Raw genomic sequence first — 21,322 nt, 5'->3', positions numbered from 1 at the left:
GACAAATGAATGAAACTAAAAGACTTATCTCAGAACTAATCATTGATTAGATCTGATCGAGAGCGCCATCTAGTGAGCTTAGAAAATAAAGACAGTAGTTTGCGAGGCTTCATGTGGCCATCACTAAGCCAGACTTCTTTAGCTTGTTTTGTCTTTTAGCTTTTTTTTGAGTGTTATTTATGTATTATCTGCTCTAGCTTTTCCAACGTTTTAGACACAGATATTGAGATAACGGTCCAAAATGATGTGAAAAAGAGACACAAAACTACCACAAAGGGACACAAAGCGACTACAAAGAGACGCCAAATGATCACAGAGACCCAAAACAACCCCAAAGAAAACAAATGACCACAAAGAGACACAACACGACTACAAAGAGACACAAAATGTATGGGAAAATGGCTTTTTTATTTTGTCGGGAGATGATATTAAGACCCCGACTATAGATGTATTTTCATTTCCAGACACTAGCCTTCCTATCTGAGTGGTAGGCCTATCGTTTTTCTTCCCAGTCTATCAGTTATGTAGCCTACATAACCTTATCATCCTCATATCACTAACGTCACCCATCGTCTACATGCTCTACATCCCAGCAGATTATTTTTGTCACATTACGTTTTTTTGCAAACGGCAGTTTTCTTTACAACATTGTTGATGCAGAGAATATTAGTAAAGCCGCTGTATACAGAGCCGTCAGAAGAGTGTGACTTGCTCTGAAACGTTTTTTTAAACGTTTTTGTAGTGTTCCCCGGACAAAAAAACAGTCAGAGCCATTAAAAAGGAGTTCCACAGTATTGCAGGTGCATGGTGTAAACCCTTTGAAATAAAAGATAATGAATTATAATTCTGTTAATGATGGTGCAGCCTCAGAATGGGATTAGTAGGCCTAGGACTTTTATAGATTATAGGTTCAATACCATTTCACCAGTAATATTATACTTATCATTAAATATGATATTAATACACTAGCCTATATTAGAGCTTACGCATTTACTATAGCAGCAATTTTTTCCCACACAAATTCTCTCTTTTACAGCAGCCGCTGTGTTGCTCTTTTTTAACTAGATACCTGTTCAAACTCGCTGTATGTGCGCATGAGTATTTCCACCGACCAGTTTGTTTGTGGTTGTTGCCATGGTGAATCGTAGTATCATGGCTCCATTCATGCTGCCTTTTTATAGTGGTGGTGCACGATCTTAACTCTGAGTCAACCTACTCTGAGTTGATGGAACCAACTCAAATCAGCTGTTCTGGAACCAAAAACTCAGAGTTTCCATCTCAGAGTAAATCAACTCAGAGTTCAGGGTTAGACTCAGAGTTTGGTAAACCTCCTTCCTGAAACGGGCCCCTGGTAGAGCTGGTCGGGATTTTCGCTGCCGCAGTCTCCTCCTTATTCCACCCCGTCTCCCTCGCTTCCTCCTCTGTCCTGTCAGCTGCTCCGGATCCCCCTCCCTTGCAGCCAGCAGTGATCACTTCCCTCTCCACCGGCTTGCAAGTCATATCAGTTCCCCTGGGATACTAGCCAGTCAGGGTGTAACTCGTTCTTCAAGTCCCACTTTGATGAGTTTTAGGAGTGCGATACGAGCGTATGTGAGCGCCGGTCGGCTGTCACTTCGCCGTTCCTCCATTCTGACACTCTGAGCATGTGAATGCACAAGCAGACCAGATCCAATAAAAAGTCCAATAAAACAAGGGATATCCACCACTCTTAGCCCAGACTTGAACATCCACATATTAAAGTTGCAGTAGGTAAGACTTATAAAACTAACTTTCTGTCATATCTGCTGAAACTGACCCTATGTTCCAGTAGAACTACATGAAGCAGGTCATTAAAAAAAAATCTGGCTCCTCTGGCACCACCTAACCTGTAGTGTGATTTGCAAAAATCCACAGCTCCCTGTTCAGATGCACCAATCAGGGCCAGGGGGGGGGGCGTGTCTAACTGCGTGTCAGTCACTGCTCATGCACACACATTCATTCTCCCTTGTGGGGGGAGGGGCTTAGGAGACCGTTTTGGGCTTTAGCAGAAAGGGGGGAGGGACTGAGAAGTTGTTGATGTTCAAATTGTTTGGCTAAGTCGTGGATCTTCACAATCCTACCTACAGCACCTTTAAGAAGGTACTGTTACCTAGTTCGGTGACAGACGAGCACAAACAATAAACACAACCAATTGTTTGGAGCGAGCTGCGAGTCGCCAGCTGAGCAGCGCCCCGCAGCACTATAAAAAAGGTTTGTATAAAGGCTTTAAGCCGCCCTATATGTTATTGTAGGTCCAGTTCAATATCCAATTAAGTTTTATACAATAAATGTAAGGGGTCCCTGCTCCGTCTCTTTTTCAGCTAAGGGGTCCTTGGCCTAAAAAACATTAAAGACCCCTGGCTTAAAGCATATACAGCGCCAAGAAGTAGTGCATGAACTCCTTGGATTTCCCGCATGTTTGCATAATATACACACAAAATGTGGTCCTATATTCTTCAAAGTCACAATAATGGACAAGCTACATCTGTCTGAAATAGCAACACAAAGACAATTGCATGTTTTGGTGTAGCCTATTGAAATATTTGCTTAAACATTCAAAAAGGAACTTTGGAAAAAGGAAGTTTCCTGCATGTTTAATCATAGAGAATGATATTGCACTCGAAATGGCGAAACGTGCAAATTGCCTGCCTCACCACAGCAACACAAAACACAAAAGTGTGGCATTGTGAAAGTCTTGCCATGCTGCTGACCCAATCTGAGAAGTCCTCTAGGAGGAGTTTCATAGTTCCATACCTGTAAAAGGCCTAAAATAGCTTGTTGTCACATGACCCATGTACATCATCTTTCAAACTCGACTATTCCTTCGCAATTTAGGGTTACATTAGTCAGAGGACCATAGCAACTAAATATGATACAAATCCGATAAAACCCTCTAGGATAAGTATGTAAAATACATGAAAAGCGCATTACAATTCTAAATGACCGACTTCAGGTTGAGTGGAGCTAATGAAAGCAAATTGAAAATATGTCCCAAATGATGAGAGCAATGTGGGCATAGATATAAAACATTTGTAATTTTTTGTATGTGGGTACCAAATTCAGTGAATATTCGTGCAAACGCGAGATTGCTGCTCAATAAGGCACTGAATTATATATATTTTACGTAATACATTTTACGTATAGATCACATCCCTCACTTCTCAAGTAAATTTGGCACCCTTGCCTTCCACGACTTAGGGGGCACTATGTGTGTGTATATATATATGTTAATGTAAAGTCTTGCAATGCTCACAGGTTTTGATTTGTGCGCCTGATTTGCACTTTGAGTTTTCGAGTAGGCTACACCAAGGGCATTAAAAATGCGTTCAAAAGCTAAAAGTAATCGGGGCGTTATAGAGCTGACATGCCCAAGTTAATCAATTTAAAACTCCAAGTATGAATTAAACTAACTAATTTGTGAGTTTCCGTGCATCCTAAAATCCTAAAACGTTCGTGAAAAGAAAATTAACACAAAATCCAAAATGGCTGACTTCCTGTCAAGATTTTTTGTCAACGATGTTGAAAAAAAAAAAAATACAGTAACAAACTCAATGTTTGGCAATTAAATACAGTCACACCTCCTAAACAGAATATTTTCATTTTAACAATATTGATAAGTATCCACTATAGGAAATAACACGTCAGTGAATGATGAGCATATTAGCCTAAATAACAAATAAGGTTGAAGTTAAATGCTACTAAAGATGAGAGCATGCTCCTCGTCGCTTCCTGGCCCTAATCATTTTGTACCAAGTTAACTGGTTGTGTGCCAGCCATCCAGTCCAGAGGCGAGGGAGCCCCGTCCTGCGTCTCTGTCTCCCCCTCCTGTCCTCAGCACCAGCCTGCGTTTCCCTCTATTATTTTCCACTCAGTTTCTCGCAGTTTAAAATGGCGGCGTTGAGCAGCGCCGAGTCCCCACCGCCCGTCTTTAACGGAGACACGGCGGAGTCGGAGCCGGGCAGGGAGCGGGGCCTCGAGGAGCTGGGTGCCGGGCTGGACTCCTCGTGCACGTCGGGGATCCCCGGAGGTCCGCAGGATGAGGAGGTAGGCGCTACGGCGGCGGGCTAGCGGCTCGAAACTGGGCAGGAGACACGGGCTTCGAGCGGAGGGAACGCTAACGTTAATTGGATGTAAATGTTCAGGAAACACCGGCTGTAACATGGGTCGTGGGGATGCAGTGCAGGGGGGGGGGCAAGACGATGTACGAAAATGTAGACGATTCATTTAAACGCTGGGCTTCCACAGCCCGCGGCTTCCACTGAGCACAAAATGCGACAGATGAACGTGAGCAGAGGGGAAGGTTTGATTCGGCGGAGCCTGTGTTTATTTCGGGCCTGCTTTATTCCACTCGCTCCTGGCTTCGTCTTCCAGGCTCACTGCAGCTGCAGCAGCCTGGTGCGCCAACAGAACGAACACACACACACACACACACACACACCGCTGTTGACGCAATAAAGACACGCAATTACCCAGCTTTCTAATGCATTCTTGTGGATTCTAAGGCCCCCAAAGTTACATTTTCACCAATCCACGGAGGTCCTTTGCCTCAAAGGGGTGATGATAGTGATGGAGGTGGAGGCTAACAAAAGTCGTGCTTGTGTTTTTTGAGGTGTCATTTAACTACACACGCTACTTTTATTTATATGACAGGCTGTACAATCTCACACACACACACACACACACACACACACACACACACACAGGCTGTGACCATCCTTTAATACAGAGTGACCATGAAGCCTAGCCTGGTAATGTGTCTTCAGTGTGCAGGTCAGAGGCCTCACTGTTGGACCGTGACAGCAGGCTACATCACTTTAGCAGAGTACTTCCAGTCAGTCAGCATCAGTGTTAAAAGTTGAATATGTAGGCTAATATTACTAGTACTATCAGATGTCCTACCCCTGCTTTAAAACAGAGGGGAAAGTGTTATCTATTCCAAAGATAAAATGACTTTGGTCATTCTGTGACCTGTCCCTTAACTTACGTGGCCCCTGTCCCTATTTCAAGGTCCAACAATACTCATCTCAGCAGTTAAGAGTTTTGCTTTTAACCTGTCAGTATGACAGTGGTATAGTTGTAGGCTATAGTCCCAGGAAGATATAGAAAGGCTGATATACTTGAAACACATTTAATAGGCAACCTTGTGAATGAATTTCAGTCCGCCTAGTTGTGCGCCAAAAAAAATTAGAAACTGTAATTCCAAGACACTCTTAAGCCGACTTTGAGACTCAGGAATTCCCCCAGAAGCAGATAGTTTGCATATTCAGGCTGTGAAACAGGTTGCTGTGAGTCGGCTGTGTGGTAGCTGGCTTTTAAAAATTTTGTTTAGCTTGATTTGCTAAATGCTATGATGACTAAGGAACTTTCTTGCAGACTTTTTTTAGGGTTTTATGTGTACCAAACTGTAAGTGAGAAGACTATATGAGGGATGCAATTATACAGTCAAACATATTTGACTTTACATGTCTGGCTCTTAATGTGATTCTTATTTTCCAGTGTTCTTAGTGAAACTGAGTTTTAAAATAAAATATCATGTCAGTCATAAGTATCATGACCAAGTCTGCACATCAAGTTCATAACCTGATACAATTGCTGTTAAATGTTTGTCAAACAAGTTGTCAATACTTCACCACTGGCTTCAGCTCATTTGAGTTTGAAATGAAAATATCTAAACTTGCTGAAGATGGATAATCATTCTAACTCACTCAATATTTATGGCCATTTTCCTCAAACTACTTTCTCAAAGTTTTAGTCCAGAAACTAAACTCCAGAAAGGTCTGAAGTCAACAATACAACAATATTGATTTATTTCCAGATTAGTCTCTTGATTAAGCAATTTGTTGTTTTGTCTAGAAATGCAACATTTGGTTGAGTAATTGATAGGGCTACCCCCTCTTAGTCGATTAGTCGACTAATCGGTCGTTTTGGTCTTAGTCAACTAAGATTTCTTTAATTGATTAGTCATGTTTGATGCTTTTTTCATGCTGAATGACTTATTTCCAAGAAACGTACGAGCACATCTCTGGTGAACACAAGAATTAAAGTGGTGCTTTTGCATGACTCTTTGCGGAGAAACTCAGATTTACAGATCTGTCGATTAAATCAACTAATCGTTTAGTCGGTACAATTGAATGAGTGTTAGTCGAATAAGAATTTCTTCAATCGAGCACAGCTCTAGTAATTGATAATTCTATCGACAGAAATAATTATCACCAGCTGTTTTGATAATCGATTAATGCCTAAAGGGGAATGGCCTACGGAGCCATAACGTGAGGTACAAGGTAATGGAGCCTTTTATACATTGTCGTGTTTCTTTAGAAATAAACAGTGGACAAAAAAAGTCTTTTAAACGCTTCAGATGTAAAGTTATTCTCTGTCAAAGTGACATCAAAATGAATGGCAGTCAACGGGATGCTAACGTCGGGTGATCGTTTGGTAGCATCAAAATGGAGCCATAGGAGGTTCGAGCTCTGAAGCGAAGCTTACCCCCTTGGTCCCACTCCGTGCAACACAGACACTCCTGTTGGGTGGCCATAGCTTCACAACGTCTGCAGGTACACCACCAGTTTCCCGAGGTACGAGGCTGTGTTGCGGCATTGACTACCGGAAGCGCTCTCTCTCTCGTAGCCCTTTCACGGAGCTCCCGCAGCTCTTCGTTAAATTTACTGTCTGTACGCTTACAATGTTCTCAATGCTTCGGTTAACATGTAGGGACCCTCATTATGCTACCGTTGAAGTTTGGTGATATTTTGAGCCTTTTTAGTGGTATAAATAGCGATTTGTTTTTACTTTCCCTGTGCCCCAACTAGCGTTGTAAGCTAATCGGTGGTCCGCACTAGCGTCTTTCAAGCTACAAACACATTGGATTAGCGACAGAGCGGGTACACATCTGTTATTAACCCCTAGGTTCGTTTTGCGCCGGAATTGTCCTTTAAATGTGAACACTGTAGCCTGCAGCCACAGACCGGGCTGCAATGTTCAGTGTCAGTTAATGTCCATTAAAAGTTCTGTTTTTGCTGCTGACAGACTCAGATTAATATTCTAAGTGTCTTTCCTACATTATGGAAATGATCCCTACAGAGATAGACCTTTAAAACCTATTTAAGACCTTTCTGTTTAACCAGAAACAGCTCTGAAGTCGCTAGCACTAAACCCACCACACTCCATTTAAAAAAACAATACTTTTAGCATCTATAGAGCCAACATATTTTCACATGTAAATCAGTAAACTATCTGTTTATTTCAACCAAAACTAGAGTTGTGATGGTTGGGAAAGTGGAAAGACGACTCAAAACGGCTTTTCACAGTTTTATTTTGTTTCTGTCGACTTTGAAGTGTATTTTACAATGCTAAAATGACTGTTTATTTACATGGATTCTGGTGGATTTAGCGAACGCAATTTCGCCAATGTTTTTATGTCTAAAAAAGGATCTTACTCTTTAACAGAAAGGTCGACCTCCTTAGAAATCCTTTCCATAATGTTGTCAGACACTTAAAATATTAATCTGAGCCTGTCAGCGGCGAAACGAGAACTTTTATGAAGGTAAATACAACAAGCTGGACAATTGCCCTATTAACTTACATTCTAGCTTGTTTCTCCACTGCTGACTGCAGCGATCTCTCTTTTTTTTTTTTTTTAAAGATTATTTTTTCAGGCTTTTCCCTTTTTATTATAGGGACAGTGGATAGATGTGAAAGGGGGAGAGAGATGGGGGATGACACGCAGCAAAGGGCCGCAGGTCGGGTTCGAACCCGGGCCGCTGCAGGACTCAGCCCCAACATGGGGCGAACGCTCTTACTGGGTGAGCTAGAGGCCGCCCCGCAGCGATCTCTCTTAATACTGGACCAGTGTCAAAGATTGTTGTTCCCATCAGCCACTTATGCACAAAAACATAGGGTCCAGGTTGGAAAAAAATGGAAGTGTGTGACTAGTTTATATTAATGAACGTCTGTCACATTCAAGCCATTGCCAAATGAGTTGATACAAAGCTAATTAATTAAGTCTATCAGCTCTACAAAACTCTCTGTATTTCCTCAGTATGGCTATGCCTATTCTTTCTTTCGCGCGCAGAAGCTTGAGTGATGCGTTTTACGTCACTGCTGAGAAAGAACAACAGTTAACAGTCAGCTTTGGAGACAAAGAGGACATCAAAACTACAAGATAATTACCTCTTCTGAAGAGCCAGCCCAGTCTCACGGCAGTTCGTGAAATGGTTACGTTATTGAATCTATTGATTCGTGAACAGGACATGATTATGTCCTTTTTTTTGTGTGGTGATCACGAATTTTAATTTAATGTATTGAAATGGGAAGCATATTTCGTGATCACAGCACGACAATGGTCGGGGTGGTGGATGGGTCAAACAATACAGGACTTTCACCTGGGAGACCGGGGATCGCGTCCGGTGTGTTGCAGTTGCTTTCTGCGTTATTCTCTTCCTAACCTCAACCGTCCCGTTGTTATCGGCGTGTCCAGCATGTGACGGTTCCTTTCCCAGTTCTTCTTTTCCTAACCTCAACCATCCCGTTGTGGCCGGCGTGTGGCGTACCATGTCCCAGTTGTTGCGTGCCACAGAGACCGCAGATCGTGTTCCTGCGCCCAGGGATCGCATCCTGCGTGTGGCAGACCGTCCCGTTGTTGTCACCGGCGTGTGGCGTTTAATTTCCCCGTTGTTGCGTCCCCCAGAGCAGCCCAGTGTCATGGCAGTTTGTGAAATGGTAACGTTCGAAAATCGTGACCTGTACACGAATCAATAAATCTAAATAACGTGACCATTTCACGAACTGGCGTGAGACCGGGTTGAAAGATGTTTTTTTGTCCTCCTTGAGTTGATGGGTTAACTAGGAACTGCGTGGAGGCGGGGTGGGGGTGCGATCACTGGCTTGCGTCATGTGGATGCTCCCGGCAGTTTTGTTGTCATTACTTAGAATTCCTCATGGGGGTGAAAGAAACTACGCACTATAGCTTTACAGTAATCAGGGTTGGAAAGTAGGTGAAATCCTTGAAAATGCATTTTGGATAAAATGCTTGAAAATGCTTGAAATTGTAACTTTTATTTCATAGGCGCAGATACTGTGGGTGCTCCCACAGGAAATACTGAGCATGGTTAGAGGTGAATGGAAATGGGGTGTGTGTGTCTTTAATTTCCCCACTAACCGACAAACACTAAACTCTAGGATTGCATAGATAGAATCGACAGCCTGTAACAACCTGGGAGTTTTGACTAGCCGGCAGCAAGTTTTAAAAACTTGTGGTGGATTTAAAGGATTTGCTTTCTCGTCGGAGGTTTGGCATGGATTTTAACCAGGGTTCAACAAAAGGTAGGCTCTACGTGACTACATTCCTGCTGCTGGTGTATGGGTGTGTGTGTGGAAGGTGTGTCGTTGCGGCTCCAACCAACTTGCGTAGTTTTCAGTCAGTGAACTGTCGTTGGCAGGCGAGAGAAGCACATTTTATTTCAGTTGTACATGTAGCCTTGTATTACTGGCTGTGAATTATGATACCCTACAAGCCATGTTCTAATGCACCGCTTGTTACTGGATAAGTTGTTGATTTATGGCTTGCAAAGTGTTTGTGTATAGTTTGGCAAGTAGGTTAGCCTAGGCTACTAGTTTGCATCGCTAGCTAAAGGCTACCGCTAGCTATTATTGGATTTTAAATTAGGATTTATACAGCTACATAGTTAACTGACAACTATCATTTTCAGCATCTTACTGATTGTATTGTATTGAGAATAAACATAATTAATACGAAAACACAATTTTGGCTGTTTTATAGCATTATCTCTTAATGTGATTAAAAACACTAAATAATAATTTTGACTATGTATTGGTATGTAATTTACGGTGGTGTAAGGTGCTGGAAAAAGCTTTTAAATGGACCTTGAAAGTGCTTGAAAAGTGCTTGAATTTGACCTTGGAAAAGGTGTACGAACCTTGAGTAATTCTTCATGCAAAAATAGCCCAAATATGGCGATTTCTTGCGGCTTTCCTGTTCTTCCCTTTCTATCATATCAAATCGAATATCTTTTGGGTTTTGGACAAAACAAGACATTTTAAAGACATCGCCTTGGAATTGAGAAACTAGGATGGACATTTTTCACCATTTTCTGACATTTTATAGACCAAGCTATTAATGGATGAATCTAGAAAATAACCTGCAGATTAATCGATAATGAAAAAAATCGTTATGAGTTGCAGCCCTCGTTTTTGTATGTAAAATGTCAGTGAATAGTGAAAAATACACCGTATGACTTTCCTGATTCCAGTGTGCCTCGTCAAATGTCCACAGCCCAGAGATCATCAGTTTACTGGGATGTAACACTGGGAAAAGCAGTAAATGTTAGGGCTGTGTATTGGCAAGAATCTGGCGATACGATACATATCATGATTCAATATATTACAATATATTTCGATACTGTGCGTAAGGCGATATATTGGGATTTTTTTAAAAAGAGATATAATTTTAGAAAAACTACTATTTTAAAAAAAGACATGATGTGCATGAAAGTCAAAGAAGTTTACTTTAGGTAAACAATTCAGTACACAGAAAATCAAACTGCCAGTTTGGGATTGTGAAATTTTCGCCTGCAGGATTGCACCTAAATTAAATTATAGGTGTAGCCTACTACCATTCCAGTTTTCACCAGTAATATTATAGGTTACCTGTGATTAAATATGAAATTTAATACACTATATTCAGGGCTCCAGACTGCGACCGACTGGTCGCATTTTGCGAGCAACATTTGAGAGTGTGCGACTGAATTTTACATCCAGTCGCACATGTGCGACCAGTAAATTTGTCCCCTTTTTTACACGTTACACGTCGAAATTTCAGTACCTGAGAGCGCGTAAGGTCAAGCTTATCTGTCCTCTCTGAAAATTGACAGAGAGCGGAGCTCTGACGCAAACACACACACTCGCACACACACGCATAGCTGCGGACAGTGCAAACTACGTCAGCTCTGCAGTTTTGTTGAAGTCACAGTGAGTCACGGAAATGCTGATAAAGTGGTTTAAAGTGTGGTTACAGTTTTTCATAACTTCACGCAGACAACGTTTGCTGCAATAAGATATTAAAGTGCCCATATTATGAAAAAATCACTTTTTCTGGGATTTGGGGTGTTATGTTGTTTCTCTGGTGCTTCCACACACATACAAACTTTGAAAAAAATCCACCCATGCTGTTTAGAGTGAGATACAGTTTCTGAATGTGTCCTGCCTTCAGTCTCTGGGTGAGCTGGTCAAAATCAGCACGGCTTTCTACGTCACAAGCCGAAACGAGCAGGCTAACCACAACCATTAGCTCGTAGCGTTAGCGTTAGCATGCTAACGCTAGCATGCTACCTCGTTCTCAATAGCAAAGCACTGCTACAACACACACAAGTTCACCATCATCTACAAAAGAACTACTTCCATGTGCGCCCTCATTTAGAAGTCTCCCAGCTAATCCTGCCTTGTAACTGACCAAAGTTGTAGAAACAGCCTTTCTTTTACTGTCTATGGAGCTAGCTAGCTGACATGATCTACATCTGAGCTACTGGGCATGTGCAAGTGCAATCAAAGATGGTACAGAAGAAGAAGAAGAAAAGAGGTCTCACTCTGTAGCTAAAACAGAGACCAGGTGAAAAGAGGATCTGCAGCAGTGAGAGAGAGCGGTGCAGTACAACAAAAATATGGTGTTTTTTGAAAATTAAACCATGTAAACCTATTCTGATACAACCTTAAAATACAATTATGAACCTGAAAATGAGCATAATATGGCTGCTTTAATGGAGAGCTGAAAGCGGTCGCGGTGCTGTTGACGTTACACTTCCTAAGCAGGAACAACAGTGGTTTCTGTGCCCTGGTGACTGACTGACAGGCTGAGGTTGTAAGGCAAGGCAACTTTATTTCTACAGCACCTTTCAGCAACAAGGCAACTTTATTTCTACAGCACCTTTCAGCAACAAGGCAACTTTATTTCTACAGCACCTTTCAGCAACAAGGCAACTTTATTTCTACAGCACCTTTCAGCAACAAGGCAACTTTATTTCTACAGCACCTTTCAGCAACAAGGCAACTTTATTTCTACAGCACCTTTCAGCAACAAGGCAACTTTATTTCTACAGCACCTTTCAGCAACAAGGCAACTTTATTTCTACAGCACCTTTCAGCAACAAGGCAACTTTATTTCTACAGCACCTTTCAGCAACAAGGCAACTTTATTTCTACAGCACCTTTCAGCAACAAGGCAATTCATAGTGCTTTACATGAAACATTAAAGAGCAGTTAAAAACAGTCATGATGAAAATAAAACAGGCTAAAAAAGAATATACAAATACAAGAATAAAAGTTACGGAAATAAGTAAGAAATTAATAATTATTCAATTCAATAGGTTGTAGGGATGGGTTTGGGAGGAGGAGGATTTTGTTTAATTAATAAAATAACTAGGTAAATAGGTTTGACAATAATTTTTACAACTGAAATAATTGTTTTGTAATTACAGAGGGAAAGTACCAAAAAAAAGGTACCGTTGGGTAACGGAACCGAATTTCAGGTATCGGTACTAATATTGGTTCAGTAGTAGCCTAAACAATGCATGTTTAATTTTAAGTTAAATTCATTGTAACTGTAGACTAGACCTGGTATATATATATATATATATATATATATATATATATATATATATATATATATATATATATATATATTTTTTTTTTTTTTTTTGTTTTTCATGACAGCGATGGTGCTGCCAGTTAACCTTCTATGTTGCATCTTCAAAGTGACACTGAATTTGAAACAACACATTGTAATTTCTGCATCTATTATCAAAGTTATTATTAGTAATACAGTGGAAATTAGTAGAAATGTGAATATTTGGTTAGCATGTTGATTTACGGTGTGTGCCCCTAAATTTTCTGGTTGCGCCCCTAAAATTTTCAGTTGGGGGCCACTGTGCTCCTAGTGAAAAAAGTTAGTCTGGAGCCCTGCTATTAGAGCTTACGCATTGACCCAAGCAGCAATTTTTTCCCACACCAATTCTCTCTCTTTTACAGCAGCCGCTGTGTTGCTCTTTTTTAACTAGATACATGTTCAAACTCGCTGTATGTGCACATGAGTATTTCCGCCGACCAGTTTGTTTGTGGTTGTTGCCATGGTGAATCGTAGTATCCTGGCTCCATTCATGCTGCCTTTTTATAGTGGTGGTGCACGATCTTAACTCTGAGTCAACCTACTCTGAGTTGATGGAACCAACTCAAATCGAAAACTCAGTTTCCATCTCAGAGTTCAGGGTTAGACTCAGAGTTTGGTAAACCTCCTTCCTGAAACGGACCCCTGGGAGTCTGTCTGGTCACAACAGAATGTTAAACGAACTCTGACTGGAAAAATAGAGGCGGCTAAATATTCACCATGATGGATTATTTGATTAACTTTAAAACAGTGACTGCCAATGCTAGTGGATTATTTTAAAAACCTATGGTTTGCTTTAGGTAAGTTTTGGGAAAACGTTTATGCAAATCTCCATCCTTTTCTTATTATAATATGACTGAATCTAATAAATATATAAATATATATATATGATAGATAGATAGATAGATATATAGATATATAGATATATATATATATATATAGAGATATAGAGATATATATATATATATAGATATATAGATATATATAGATATATATAGATATAACCGTGACACCTAAACCGGACCGTGACTTCTGTGTACTGTTCCAACTCTTCAGCTGGTCCAACAGATGTTGCACAGCTAAGCATCTCTAAAAGCCACTGAACCTCAAATTCCATTTTAAATTTAATGATTTGCAAATTAGTAAATGTATAGGGTTGTTAAACCATTCATGCAGTATTCAGTCCGACATTGTGTTTGCTGTTTTCTGTTCAGCGGTTTCTACCCAGTCAGCAGTGACTGATGGATCCATCCCATCAACGTCATTTTCAGCTGACAGAAGCTGTGACCGTGTTTCCTAGGAGCGGTTATTCATGTAAGGTTACTTCCAGCCACCTGTTCAGCTGTGTCATCATATGTGTTTGGAATGGATTCTGGCTCTGCCACAGAGTTCTTTATCCCGCTAACAAAGCTCTAATAAGGGATAAGAGGTAACGAGGGGGAAATGCAAGCCCACTGTTGAATTGGAAAATCCGAGGAAACGTTATGGAGCTTCCTGTTGAGACTCGTTGATCGTCATTGATCTAGGGAACCTATTAGACCTAATGTCAGAATCCGACTACATGATATCAGCCCGATTATGGACGGGTGTGGGGTGTCGGGAACTAAGATTAGTAGTCTATATATTGACAACGTTTTCATTTCCGGGAATGTTCAGGTGCTGCCGGAGTTCCTGCGTGTGTGGCTGTGCCAGCTCCTACTTCTGTCTACCATGTGGGTCCAGTGAGTGCTGTGTTGTGTTCAGGTGCCGGCCCGTGTCATTTTCTGCCAGATGTGCGTCCCCTTCCTCTGTCTCTGTGTTGGCGTTCTAACCTCCGGTGGATTTGTGAGGACTATGGTTAACTGCTCCTCAGATCTCTGCAGGGTAAATCCAGACAGCTAGCTAGACTATCTGTCCAATCTGAGTTTTCTGTTGCACGACTAAAACTACTTTTGAACGTACACATGTTCCACCAAAACAAGTTCCTTCCTGGGTTCCTTCCTGACTATTTTTGCAGCGGCTCCGTCCGGTGCTTAGCACCGCCCAAGACAATTGTGATTGCCAGACCTTCCTCCACAGTGCTATGGAGGAAGGTCTGGCAATGCGAGACTATAGATAAGTGACAAGTGTGTTTTTTATCCTGTGTAGTAGGGATTCATATTTTTACGGAAATTAGACATTTTCTGTCCCGGGAACAGGCACACACTATCCTGAGAGCTGGACTAGTTTTTAACTTCAGTTGCAGTCAGAACGCATTGTTAATATTTAAAGCAACACTAAATGCATCAAGGACAAATATGCATACACCTATGGGTTCCCAACCTTTTGATCTATTCCGCAGACAGTTTAGAAAGCTCTAATGTCAATAAAGTAAATTAAAATAAAGTTTGCCGACAATGCCGAGGGCAGACACTTGGTCTTGCAGCTGAGCATCCGCTAACTTGTTGCTCTCTCTACCAATATCAGCTGCTCTGTTTTAGCCTACAAAACGTGCATGCAGGCTGAAATTTAACTGTGTGGCTTTGTCAGAATTAAGCTATAAGCAGAAGGAAACTCCGCTAGCTGCCAGGCTAAAGTGCAACCGTAAACACTGCAGCGGTAACGTTAATGTGCCGTGTATTATATTAAACGTTACCTGTAGATATCACAAGTACTCACGCTTAGAAATAATTCATAATAATCGGACACACAAAAGAAATCCCCCATATATTTAATGGACTGTCCATCTTCTTGTGCAAAGCTTTTTCTCCATAATTTCTTGAATATAGGATAGACGACAGTGGATGAGGATAACTGAACATTGATTATTGCTTTCATTATATTTCATATCGCACAACATCTGTTCTCCTGTAACTTTCACCAGCAAAAAGTTCAACTCAAAAAATTTGAAAAAATGCGGTGATGATCTCACACGGACATTTTGTATCTGTTCTAAATGTACTTTTAAAAGGGATATTATTCCAGTTTTTAATAGTCAAGTGGTGTTTGAGACTGGACGTACTCTGGCGGTAACTCAGTTCACATCCACAGTACATGCAGACAACTTTAGTCTTGAGGAGAGAACCATCGCCTCAAGACTATTTGAGATAAGCTTATTTATCTGAGCTTATTCCCCCATGTACACCAGCATGCTCTCTCCGCTCCCTTGATGCTGGTCTCCTGGTCATTCCCCTAGTAAAAAAAAGTCAGTTGGTTATAGAGCATTCTCCTACCGGGCCCCTCCTCTGTGGAATGGCCTCCCACTACATGTTAAAGAAGCTCATTCAGTTGACATTGTTACATCTAGATTGGAAACCCACTTCTACTCCTTATCAGTCCCTCCAGAAAAACGTGATTATGCAATCGCATAATTCAATGCATAATCAGCCAAAGTACGTATATTTATGTGGGGGCCGCATTTTTTCAAATACGCCGTACTTTTGCGCATAAATTGCCAATTTCCACGCAAAATATGCATGGCTTGCACGATTTCATAGTCCCCGCATTTTCGTTGCAAAAAAGTCATATCTTAGCAGAAAGTTGAAAAATGTTGTGTTTACTTCACACAAGAGCAGTAATTACGCAACTTGAACATCATCGAAAAGCTGCAAACCCTGCGATGAAGCCACAATGAAACTGCAATTTTTGCAAGTTCCCGCAATTTCATTGCATAAAATTGCATAAATATCCCTCATATTCCATCGCATTTTTATAAGAAAACGTGCCGCATAATCAAGGATTTTTGCCCGCAACAATCACAAAAAAACTCTTTTCTGGAAGGACTTCCTTATACTACAGCCAACCATAACACACCCCCCTTTCTGACCTTTTTACTCTTATGTTGCTGGTTTTGTATTGTTTATTACTGCTGCTTTAATGCTGTTCAGTTGTTTTGTTGCTGTTATTTCTATGTAAAGTGCACTGAGACCATGTCTAATGGTGATTTTACACTTTAAATACAATTTGAGAGAGAGAGATTCCATGATCTGTGGACTGCATGCATGGGAATGAATTACAATAGAAATATATTTGTAATAAGTTGCTGAGGTATGGTAGTCTGCCATGTCCCTTGGCCAAGTCATGGCAGGAATATAAACATATGACCGTCTAAATGTGACACAGTGACCATTTCCTATCATGTAGTCTGAGCCTGGCATATTAGGTGAGCATCTTTTCGACATCAACAGTTCCCTGTTCCCCTGTTTCGGGGAGGACGTCAGGACGTTGGATCTACAGGCGTCCAGCTCTGGTTGTTGTTCATTTAGTGAAGGATGTCACTTAGTTAACCGTGTTTGCTTTGTTTCCCCACAGATCTGGAATATCAAACAGATGATAAAGTTGACACAGGAACACTTAGAGGCCCTTCTGGACAAGTTTGGAGGAGAACACAACCCTCCTTCCATATATCTAGAGGTAAGATCGGTTTGCTTTTTAATGAATACAGTTTCAGAAAAGTAAATACATAAAAGGTATGTAGAGCTGTAACAATTCCAAATTTTGCTGCATAATTGTCTCAGACATAATTGCGACTAACAATGTAATTGTCTCATTCAGTCAAATTAAAAAAAAAAAAAAAAAGAAATATTTATTTTTTTGTTACTTTTTTTAACAAATTGAAGTTTGAATGAATTCCAGCATACATCGTTTGGTTATCACTGTCATGTGACCCAGATCATGTAATAACACAGGTACACAGCTTATGAAGTAAACCACGCCTCCTTTATTATCATAAAACATTACATTTTTTTCTTAAATGAACATAAAATTGACAATAGAACATCAATAATCACTTGTATATTTGCAATTTGGCACATCTAAACAAAATCAACAATTACCATTACCAGTCATACCCCTTAAGACCTTAGCTAGTGTTAGCAATTCATTGCGATCAAGCAAAGAAACAGTGATTAGGTGAACTAATTGCAGTAAGACAATGATGTAATAATTGTTGCAGGCCTAAAGGTATGGTTGGTGTTGAGTGCGAGCTGTGTGGTGTGTTGCCTCTGCCAGGCCTATGAGGAGTACACCAGTAAGCTGGACGCCCTGCAGCAGAGGGAGCAGCAGCTGCTGGAGGCCATGGGCAACGGGACGGACTTCTCCTGCTCTCCGTCGGCCATGCCAGCCCTCCTGGAGGTCAAGATGGGAGGCTGTGGGGTTGCAGGGGGGGCTCAGGCCTTTCCCTCAACGCCCAACACCTTGGCTGTGCTGCAGACGCCCGCCGACGCCAGCCGAGCCAACCCTCGCTCCCCCCAGAAGCCCATCGTCAGGGTCTTCCTGCCCAACAAACAGAGGACCGTGGTATGTCTCACATCTAGGGATGGGTACCAAAATTAGATTTTTGGCACTGACCGAATTGCCTCTAAAGTATTGAGTATCGAAAAATGTCTCATCATTGCATACCCAATTTCAGTCCCTAAGGAGTAAATTCATTAACTTTATCTGCTATCCGGCAAATAAAACGCCGATACAGATAATCTGCAAACTGCCAAAAAACGGCCTGGTAATCGGCCAGGGCGGTCTATCCCTAGTCAAAAGTTTCAGCATCCAAACCGTGTGTGGCTGTGCCAGCTCCTACTTCTGTCTACCATGTGGGTCCAGTGAGTGCTGTGTTGTGTTCAGGTGCCGGCCCGCTGTGGGATGACTGTGAGAGACTCACTGAAGAAGGCTCTCATGATGCGAGGCCTCATCCCAGAGTGCTGTGCGGTCTACAGGGTACAGGACGGGTAAGTCCGTGGCTAACATAGGCCCCTCTCACTCGGTTTGACTCAGCACGGCAGGGATTAGCGTCGCCATTACAACAGGGCGTCCCACTTCAGAGTGTGTCTTTAACTGTAACACGCTTGTCTGGGGTCGATGACGTTTAAAAGCAGCGGTGGATAAACACATCCACGTTGTTTTTGTTGACAATTTGGTTAAAAGAAACCCAAAATTCTGATATAGAAACTTTTTGAAAATGGGTCAAATTAGACCCGAGGACAACAGGAGGGTTAAAATAACGCCAAATATCCATTCCAGTGTTTCCTCTGTTCACTCTCAGCAGCGCAGTGTCGTGAGTCCATGAACAAGGCAACTGTCTGTGGTGAGTTCACATGTCTGTAATAAAAGCAGGACAGTTGCATACTCTCTGGTAAAGTCAGCTGAACAGGTGAAGATCACGTGTGCTGGTAGCCTACCGGTTACAAACAGGCCCGTTAGTGATCGATCGGTGTTTTTAGCTGAGCTAGACAGAATATTAAAACAGATCAGTTAGGCTATTTTGCTTTTATTGTTGTCTGTGAAGTTAGCCAGAGGTGAATGTAGCCGCGGTGTGTTTTATGTGGACTGACTGCGTCGGACTGCGTTTAAAAATGCAGTAGGTAAGACTTAGAAAACTAACTTTCATATTTGCTGAAAAAAAATCCAGCTCCTCTGGTCACCTACAGCCTGTAGTGAGATTTGCAAAAATCCACTGCTCCCTGTTCAGATGCACCAATCAGGGCCAGGGGGGGTGTCTAACTGTCAATCACTGCTCATGCAAAACGCATTCATTCTCTCTTGTGGGGGGAGGGGCTTAGGAGACCATTTTGGCCTTTAGCAGAAAGGGGGGAGGGACTGAGAAGTTGTTGATGTTCAAATGTTTTGGCTAAGTCCTGGATCTTCCCATTCCTACCTACGACACCTTTAACTTGGCATGCAGTTTACACACCAGTCATCATTTTGTTTGAATGAAAACTCAACTCCTGCATTTGCTCCTGTGTTCTTCACCACCACGCAAAGAGTCGCCGGACTCGTGCCGGGCTCTCCATGAATGCTGACCAGCTGGCCTGCTATCTCCTGAGATGACCGGCCTAGCAGTTTGATGAACTGACCACCTATTCAAAATCTAAACCTTAATTTCTGGTCTGAATAATCTCAGACCTTAATTTGGTGACACAACAACAACAACTGTACAATGAAATGAAAGCTGGATCTCTACTCAAAGCATCGTGGTTCTTTTTGTGCACCTGTACCCTAACTCTGCACTTCCTGTTTCAGAGAGAAGAAGCCGATTGGCTGGGACACAGACATCTCCTGGCTGACAGGAGAGGAGTTGCATGTAGAAGTGTTGGAGAACGTGCCGCTCACCACACACAACTTTGTGAGTACTGTTAGACAAAATGTCACATCATGACTTCAACGGAAAATAAAATGACATACTAAATCTAGTGCTCAGCCTCCTGATTGTGTGTGTGTGTGTTTGACAGGTGAGGAAGACCTTCTTCACGCTGGCCTTCTGTGACTTCTGCAGAAAGCTGCTGTTCCAGGGTTTCCGCTGTCAGACCTGTGGCTACAAGTTCCACCAGCGCTGCAGCACAGAGGTTCCCCTCATGTGTGTCAACTACGACCAGCTAGAGTAAGTCCCACGGGCTCTCAAGGGCCGGGATGCTGCAGCCTACTGCACAATGGGCTGTTGTCATGGTACATAGTCTCCTGTCATCTTGAGGGTTGGGTACCAAAACCAAGCGTCCGGTATCTACTAGGGCTGTTGGAACGAATGCCGAAATTCGAATATAATTCTAATAGTAAAAAAATCAATACTATTCGAATGCCGAAATTACTATTCGAATGTGACTTTTTTTTATAAATATGTTGGCTAACGTTAGCTAATCTCCCTCTTCTCGCCTTGGCCTACCCGCATGTGTCACTCATGTCACGTCTTATGAACAATAACTTGGCGGGAGTGAGAAACACAAGGCATTGTGAGGTCTAAGATAACGTTAGTACAACATTACGGAGCTAACGTTACGTACCGAGTAACGATAGTACACGGGGGAGTGACAGGCTGCGGCTGGAAATCGTAAGAAGGACGGGAAATAGTTTTAACATGACTTGAAAATCGACTTCCACCGAGCCAAAGTGCTTATGTTAACATTAGTTAGCTCGTTCTTGTTTTCTAACTGTGTCGCGGGGTATAGTAACTGTAGCGTAGGCCAGGCTAAGGTTGGAAGTCCCTCTAGTGGACGGAACGTGTAACAACAACCACATGTTTGTAATGCCATCGACAATGCATAAGCCTGAGTAGTGTAGTACATATTATTTTACAGGCTGCAATTGAGCATTAAATATTCAAATATTATTCGAATATTAAAAAAAATATATCAAATGGAATTTGAATGGTATTATAGAGGAAGATTGACAGCTCTAGTATCTACCGGACTGAATGCAGGGTTTCCCTCAGTGTATTGCAGGACCGGTGGCCCACTGGGCCTAAGTTGCCCCCCCCCCCACCAGGCCTAAGCCACTGGGAATTATTTTGTAATTTATTTTTAAGATGTTTTTAAACTACAGTTGGGGCGGCTCAGTTGGAAAGTCAGACATAGTCACCTTTTTGAATCTCCAGCTTTTAGCACTGACTTAATGTAGGGCCCTGAGGAATCGGTCTCAACTTTGCGGTTCCGTCCATGATTCTGTTATCACAGAAACTATCGGGCTGAATTCTGCCATCACTATGGCACTGACCCCAGTCTTTTCTGGGGGAAACCCTGGAATGACAACAAAGATGTGGTTGCCTCGTCTCGGTGCTACTGTAAATGCCTGCGCTACCCAACCCTTGTGATCCAGGATTTTGGTTATTATAGCAGTGCCATCATAGCGTTACTTATTACTCAATACCACCACAAGAGGTACTAGGTCTAGTACCTCTGGTTATTGTAT

The 21,322-nt window shown here is 41.9% G+C and overlaps 1 protein-coding gene and 1 long non-coding RNA gene across 3 annotated transcripts in view; both read left to right on the top strand.

The window, feature by feature from the left end:
• Window positions 1-2,121: 2,121 nt before the first annotated feature.
• On the top strand, window positions 2,122-2,573 carry LOC118493939. Its single transcript, XR_004895978.1, has 2 exons — window positions 2,122-2,308; window positions 2,340-2,573. It is a non-coding gene; the product is annotated as an uncharacterized LOC118493939 (long non-coding RNA).
• Window positions 2,574-3,766: 1,193 nt separating this feature from the next.
• Window positions 3,767-21,322, top strand: part of braf (B-Raf proto-oncogene, serine/threonine kinase) — a 35,910-nt gene continuing 18,354 nt past the window's right edge. The window contains exons 1-6 of one of the 2 annotated variants that reach the window (XM_031288234.2): window positions 3,767-4,062; window positions 16,961-17,062; window positions 17,660-17,947; window positions 18,269-18,372; window positions 19,664-19,766; window positions 19,873-20,021. In XM_031288234.2, the coding sequence (XP_031144094.1) occupies window positions 3,907-4,062; window positions 16,961-17,062; window positions 17,660-17,947; window positions 18,269-18,372; window positions 19,664-19,766; window positions 19,873-20,021 (902 nt within the window). In that variant the 5' untranslated portion in view covers window positions 3,767-3,906. The remainder of the gene's footprint in view (window positions 4,063-16,960; window positions 17,063-17,659; window positions 17,948-18,268; window positions 18,373-19,663; window positions 19,767-19,872; window positions 20,022-21,322) is intronic. The other variant, XM_031288235.2, reaches the window with a different exon arrangement.

Source organism: Sander lucioperca, chromosome 20 (assembly GCF_008315115.2).
Source record: "Sander lucioperca isolate FBNREF2018 chromosome 20, SLUC_FBN_1.2, whole genome shotgun sequence".
NCBI classification, from domain to species: domain Eukaryota; kingdom Metazoa; phylum Chordata; class Actinopteri; order Perciformes; family Percidae; genus Sander; species Sander lucioperca.
The sequence above is the reverse complement of the archived record's forward strand: the minus strand, read 5'-3'. Positions and strand labels throughout refer to the sequence as shown.